At 43.7% G+C, this 7,026-nt stretch overlaps 1 protein-coding gene across 2 annotated transcripts in view; it reads left to right on the top strand.

Moving 5' to 3' along the window:
- Positions 1-2,931: 2,931 nt before the first annotated feature.
- MLLT10 (MLLT10 histone lysine methyltransferase DOT1L cofactor) overlaps positions 2,932-7,026 on the top strand; it is a 188,600-nt gene continuing 184,505 nt past the window's right edge. For both annotated transcript variants that reach the window (XM_040434434.1, XM_040434433.1), the window contains exon 1: positions 2,932-3,049. In XM_040434434.1, coding sequence (XP_040290368.1) covers positions 2,969-3,049 — 81 coding nt within the window. In that variant the 5' untranslated portion in view covers positions 2,932-2,968. The remainder of the gene's footprint in view (positions 3,050-7,026) is intronic.

Genomic DNA, 7,026 nt, shown 5'->3' with positions numbered 1-7,026 from the left:
GTCCATGCCGCCGCACCGCAAAAAAATAGAACTTGCTCTATATTTTTGCGGTGCGGACAGATCACGGATTCATTCAAGTTGAATGGGTCTCGATCCGTCCCGGCCGCCGCACGGACGTTGCCCGTGCATTGGGGACCGCAAATTGCGGTCCCTAATGCACCGAACGGATGAACATAGCTCGTGTGCAAGAGGCCTATGGCCTCATGCACACGACCACCGCAAACCGCAAAAAACGGAAGCCGCCCGTGTCCCTTCCGCAATTTGCGGAACGGAACGGGCGGCCCATTGTAGACATGCCTATTCTTGTCCACAAAACGGACAAGAATAGGACATGCTATATTTTTTTTGTGGGGCCTCGGAACGGAGCAACGGATGCGGACAGCACACGGAGTGCTGTCCGCATCTTTTGCGGCCCCATTGAAGTAAATGGGTCCGCACCCGAGCCGCAAAAACTGCGGCTTGGATTTGGGTTGGAAAAACGGTTGTGTGCATGAGGCCTAAGGCACATACGTTGTTGGAAGCACAAAAAACGCCAAATACACTCAATAAATGTGACCTGTGGCTTGTGCGCCAGAAAACAGGCTCAGTTTTGATCAGTGAACCTGCGCCATAATCTGGGTTTTGCTCACTGTTCCCTCCCATTATTACCTGGAAGATTATCAGGGACAGTTCCCCATATTTCCAGTACTATTGACAACACAGACAATGCGGGATGTGGGCAGGACAGTGAATCGGGTGGTACTGGGGGGCTGCAAATGTTCTATTTTTTTTGCAGTGCGGATTGAATCTTGTGGATCCTCAAACGGCGACCACACAGCTGGTGCTCGTGTATTGTGGAACGCTATTTGCGGTCCGCAGCACAGGCATGGGGTACACATATTCGTGTGCATGAGGCCTTAGGCTACATTCACACAATGGTGAAAAAAAAAACACAAGGGTCCATTCACACGTCCGCAATTTCTTTCCATATTTTGCGGAACGGAATTGCGGACCCTTTCATCTCTATGGGGCAGCACGATGTGCTGCCTGGATCCAGAATTGCGTATCCGCACTTCCGGGTCCGCAATTCCGTTCCCGAAAAAAATAGAACATGTCCTATTCTTGTCCTCAATTGCGGACAAGAATAGGCATTTTTTATTAAGTGCCGGCAATGTGCGTTTTTGAGAAACGGACTTTAAAAACGGCGCCCTTCAATTGTACGGTGTCTGTCAGTCTGTGAAAATGGACAGGATAGAAAATGTCCTATTTTTTGCGTCCGTTATTCACTGGCCCCAAAACAATCGCCTTGTGAATATCCCCATAGACTACCATTGTTCATAAAGCGGACGTGTGATGGCCGTTAAAAAAAAATATGGTGGTCAAAAGTTTGTTTTTCACTGTCGTGTGAATTTAAACAAAATCCAAGAAGTCACACTTTTTTTTTTTTACGCAATGATGCACAAAAATTTGCATTTTGTTTCTGACAGAAAAGCCATGATAAATTCCCACTATGAGTTTTGCCATATATGGGGAGGGGTTATTCAGAGCTGACAACCCCCCTAATATTAAAGGGGTTGTCTCATCTCAAACAATGGGGGCATATCGCTAGGCTATGCCTCCATTGTCTTATAGGTGGGACCCACACCTATATCGAGAACGGAGCTTGTGGTGGCTGGACCGGAGTCCTCCAGCCACCGCTTTGGCCCACTCCGTTCTTGATATTGGTGCGGGTCCCAGTGGTGGGACCCGCACCTATAAGGGCTCATGCACACGACCATATGTATTTTTGCGGTCTGAAAAAAGCGGATCTGCAAAAAATACGGATGATGTCCATGTGCATTCCGTATTTTGCGGAACAGAACAGCTGGCCCTTCAGTCCTATCCTTGTCCGTAATGCGGACAATAATAGGACATGTTCTATATTTTTGCAGAACGGACATACAGAAATGGAATGCACACGGACTAACGTTTTATTTTGCGGTCCCATTGAAATGAATGGCTCCACATACGGTCCGCAAAAAAAACGGAATGGACACGGAAAGAAACTATGTTCATGTGCATGAGCCCTAAGACAATGGGGGCATATCCTAGCGATATGACCCCATTGTCTCAGACAACCATTTTAAGTTAAAATGACTTCAGATTTGCTGTGCCACTGGTTTCCATTGTTAGGCTACTTTCACACTAGCGTTTATACTGGATCCAGCAGGGTTCAGCAAAAAGGCTTCCGTTACTGATAATACAACCATCTTCATCCGTTATGAACGGATCCAGTTGTATTATATTTAACATTGCCAAGACGGATCCGTCATGAACACCATTGAAAGTCAATGGAGGACGGATCCGTTTTCTATTGTGTCAGAGAAAACGGACCCGTCCCCGTTGACTTGCATTGGGGGTCATGCTGGATCAGTCTTGCTCCGCATCCCAGGACGATTTGCTTTCCGGTATGGGAACACAACTAAACGGAACGGAATGCATTTTGGAGCACTCGGTTTTTTTCAGTTCAGTTTTGTCCCCATTGACAATGAATGGGGACAAAACTGAAGCGTTTTTTTTTCCGGTATTGAGCCCCTATAACGGATATCAATACCGGAAAACTAAAACGCTAGTGTGAAAGTAGCCTTATCTGTGTCAGCCATTTTAACTTCATTTTTAGAATCGGGGCATCCCTTTAAGCAAATTTTATGTTAGTGACACACAGGGGGAGATTTATCAAAAATAGTGAAAAGTGAAATTGGCTTAGTTGCCCATAGCAACCAATCAGATTCCACCTTTCATTTTTCAGAGCTCCTTTGGGAAATGAAAGGTGAAATCTGATTGGTTGCTAGGGGCAACTAAACCAGTTTTCATTTTCACCAGTTTTGATAAATCCCCCTCACTGTGCTCTGTAATAAATATCCTGTATTTTCCTCACACTTTACACTATATTTCTTTCTTTTTGGACAGAGCGATTGGTGAGAAGACATGGAAAGCTCAAAGAAATCTGATGCCAACAACGGAGAATGGCGAACTAAAAAAAGAAGGGCCCTGGAACCTCATGAGGATACAGTATGGCTTGCACAATAGGGTAACTATAGATCACTGCAGGCAAAATGGTGGTCAAATACAAAACACATAGTGCAGGCGAGTACTGTGGGGTTGCCCCTAGCAACCAATCGGGCACCAGCACAGTAGATGGAAACTGAAAGCAGCGGCCTGATTGGTTGCTGTGGGCAACAGCGTGACTTTTCCTTTCCTCTAGTGTTACATAGCGAGACCTTTTAAGACGACCTGCACACATATTTGTACGTGGAAAATCTGCGTTAAAAAACACACATAAATCCACACTATTTATCGCTCTTTCTGTGTGTTTTTTTATTGCGGATATCCTAGCGATATGCTCCTATTGTCTGAGATGGGAATACATCAGCAACAGTTCAGAGGTCTATTAAAGGCCTCTTGCACACAAACGTATTTTTTTTCCGTTTCTGTTCCGTTTTTGCGGTTTCTATTTGCGGTCCGTATTCAGAACTATTCATTTCAATGGTGAAAAAAAAACAAAAAACGGAAGGTACTCGTGTGCATTCCGTTTCCGTATTTCCGTTCCGCTAAAAGATAAAACTTGTCCTATTATTTTCCGCATTACGGACAAAGATAGTACTGTTCTATAATGGGCCAGCTGTTCCGTTCCGCAAAATACGGAATGCACACGGACGTCACCTGTATTTTTTGCCGATCTGTTTTTTGCAGGCCGCAAAATACATACGGTCGTGTGCAAGAGGCCAAAGGGGTATTCCAATCTGGGCATTTATGACATATTGATAGGATATGCCATAAATGTCCAATAGGTGCGGGTCCTACCTTTAGGACCTGCTCCTTTCTCAATAAAGGGGCCCCAAAGTGAACGGAGAGCGTGAGCTCCCATCCTCCATTCACCACTAGGCCGCACATTTGTGATGTGCTAATCATTCACTCGAGGGGCCCCGTTCTTGTGATAGGAGTAGGTCTTATAAGTGGGACCCGCACCTGACATTTATGGCATATACTATAAATGTCCCAGATGGGACAACCCCTTTAACCCCTTAGTGACCCGCCTGTTTTGGGCCTTACTGACCAAGCGTTTTTCTTCCTTTTTTCATCGTCGCGTTCCAAGAGCTATAACTTTTTTATTTTTCAGTCTATAAAGCTTTATGAGGGCTTGTTTTTTGCGGGACAAGTTGCAGTTTTTTGATGGCGCTATTTTGGGGTACACATAACTTTCTAATTAACTTTTAATAACTCTTTCTGGGAGGGAGATGCGAAAAACAGCAATACTGCCACTGCGTTTTTACGTTATAAATTTTATTGCGTTCATTTTTCGCTATAAATAACATAATATCTTTATTCTCTGGGTCACTGTGATTACAGTGATACCAAATACATATATATTTTTTTCCGTTTTACTACTTTTTTGCAATAAAACCCCTTTTTTTTTAAAAGAAAAAAATGTTTTTGCATTGCCGCTTGGTGGCAACTAAGAATAAATTAGCAATTCTGTCTTTTTCTTTTTTTACGGCGTTCACCGTAGGGTATAATTTACGTGATATTTATATAATCCGGGTCGTTACGGATGTGGCAATACCAAACATATGTGGGAGATTTTTTTTGCAATTTTTTTCATTGAAAAGCGTATTTTCAAGGAAAAAAGCGTAATTTTTTTATGGGATTTTTTTTATTGAATACATTTTTTTACCACTTAATAGCCCTAAAAGGGGACTATAACAGACAACATTCTGATTGATTTTAAAATGCAATGCATTATCCCTATAGTGCATTGCATTTTAATATCAGTGCTATTCTGATATTGACCAGCAGGCTGCGCCAGAGAGGCACAGCCTGCTGGAAATGACTTAAGGCTGGTATGGGGCCTACATGAGACCCCAGCCAGCCTTCACACACATCGGCACCCCGTGATCGCATTTGCGGGGTGCCGATGGGAGACATGTAAAGTGTTAAACAGCCTGGTTAGGCACTCCTGCCGGTCCGGGCTGTTAGAGCAGGGCCGCTGCTCTCATGTGAGAGCTGCTCCCTACTGCAAGGGGGACCCGTGCAGCGCTTAGACTGGGCTGCCGTAAAAAAGTGGCGGCCCAGCCTAAGGCCCCTTAGTGACCACAGTAAAAAGGTGTATTGGTGGTCACTAAGGGGTTAATAATGTCTGTTTCTGGACCAGTATGGCTATATTAAAATTTCCATTCAACTTCCCACACTAAATTTAGCCTCGTAAGGCCTCATGCACACCGCCGTTGTGCGGCCGTTCCGTTGTGCGACTGTTCGCCAAATTTCCCAAAACGATTTGATCCGAATTTATTTGTGATGAATTGCGTTAGAAAACTGCCATTTCCGGGCTGCAGAGAGCCTGTATAATGGAGTAGAACACTGTGCCTTGCATTAGCACGCATAGAGAGTCTGCTGTGGTAGTGAAATAATACTGTCAGTCAGTATGACATGCAGATGACAGGCGTCGCTCTTAGAATCACTGCACACTTCACTTATTTGGGCAGCCACAGGGCCAAAACTGACCAAATAACTCAAGTGTGAACTATCTCTTGCACACGACCGTATGGCTTTTTCAGTATTTTGCGGTCCGCAAAAATACGGATCACGTCCGTGTGCATTCCGTTTTTTGCGGAATGGAACAGCTGGCCCCTGATAGAACAGTACTATCCTTGTCTGTTTTGCGGACAATAATAGGACATGTTCTATCTTTGAAAAGAACAGAAAAACTGAAATACAGAAACGGAAGGTTTTTTTGCGGATCCATTGAAATGAATGGTTCCTTATATGGTCCGTATACGGAACGCCAAAAACAGAACGTAAACGGAAAAAAAAAATGTTCGTGTGCAAGAGGCCTTAGGGCTCGTTCACACAACCGTATAACCTTTTCAGTGTTTTGCGGGCCGTTTTTCCTTTTTTTTTTCAGTATTGTTTCCAGTTCCGTTCCGTTTTTCCTTATGGCATATACAGAAATTACATAGAAAAAATTGGTCTGGGCATAAAATTTTCAATAGATGGTTCCGCAAAAACAGAACGGATACGGAAGACATACGGAGTACATTCCGTATGTGTTCCGTTTTTTTGCGGACCTATTGACTTGAATGGAGCCACGGAACGTGATTTGCGGGCAATAATAGGACATGCTCTATCTTTGAACGGAACGGAAAAACGGAAATACGGAAAGGGAATGCATACGGAGTACATTCAGTTTTTTTTGCGGAACCATTGAAATTAATGGTTCCGTATACGGATCGTATACGGAACGCAAGAAAAGTTTGTGTGAACGAGCCCTTACAGGTCGATGTTAGCGCCAAGAAGAAGCGCACTCCATTTACACCCTCGTCAGCTGATTCCACATAGATTCTTTACAGAACCTGTTCTATTACACGCTATACACTTTTATATATGAAATAAACACACCCCAAAACTGGTTGTATCAAGCTACATGCACACGACCGTATGTGTTTTGCGGTCCGCAAATTGCGGATCCGCAAAAGAAAACGGATGACATCCTTATGCCATCTGTTTTTTTTTGCGGATCCATTGTAACAATGCCTAAAATAGACAAGAATAGGACATGTTCTATTTTTTTTTGCGGGGCTACGGAACGGACATACTGATGCGGACAGCACATGGTGTGCTGTCCGTATTTTTTGCAGACCCATTGAGATGAATGGGTCCGCATACTATCCGCAAAAAAAACGGACACGGAAAAAAACAACGTTCGTGTGCATGTAGCCTCAGACCGCACTTTCACCCCAAAAGCAAGGATGAATTAACGTACTTTTATATATTTAAAATAAATACACCCCAATACTGGTTGTATCAGACTGCAAATTCACCCCAGAAGCAAGGGCGAATGGAAGAACTTTTATATATTTAAAAGTAAGACATCCCAAAACTGGTTGTATCAGACCGCACTTTCAACCCAATAACAGATGCTAGGATTACTGCAAATACTCTTTAAAACAACCTAAAATCTGTAGTAATAGACCCCAATTAGTGCAGCAAGGTGTAATAGAAACGCTCCTA

This window comes from Bufo bufo, chromosome 5 (genome assembly GCF_905171765.1).
Source record: "Bufo bufo chromosome 5, aBufBuf1.1, whole genome shotgun sequence".
In the NCBI taxonomy this organism is placed as follows: Eukaryota; Metazoa; Chordata; class Amphibia; order Anura; family Bufonidae; genus Bufo; species Bufo bufo.
The sequence above is the reverse complement of the archived record's forward strand: the minus strand, read 5'-3'. Positions and strand labels throughout refer to the sequence as shown.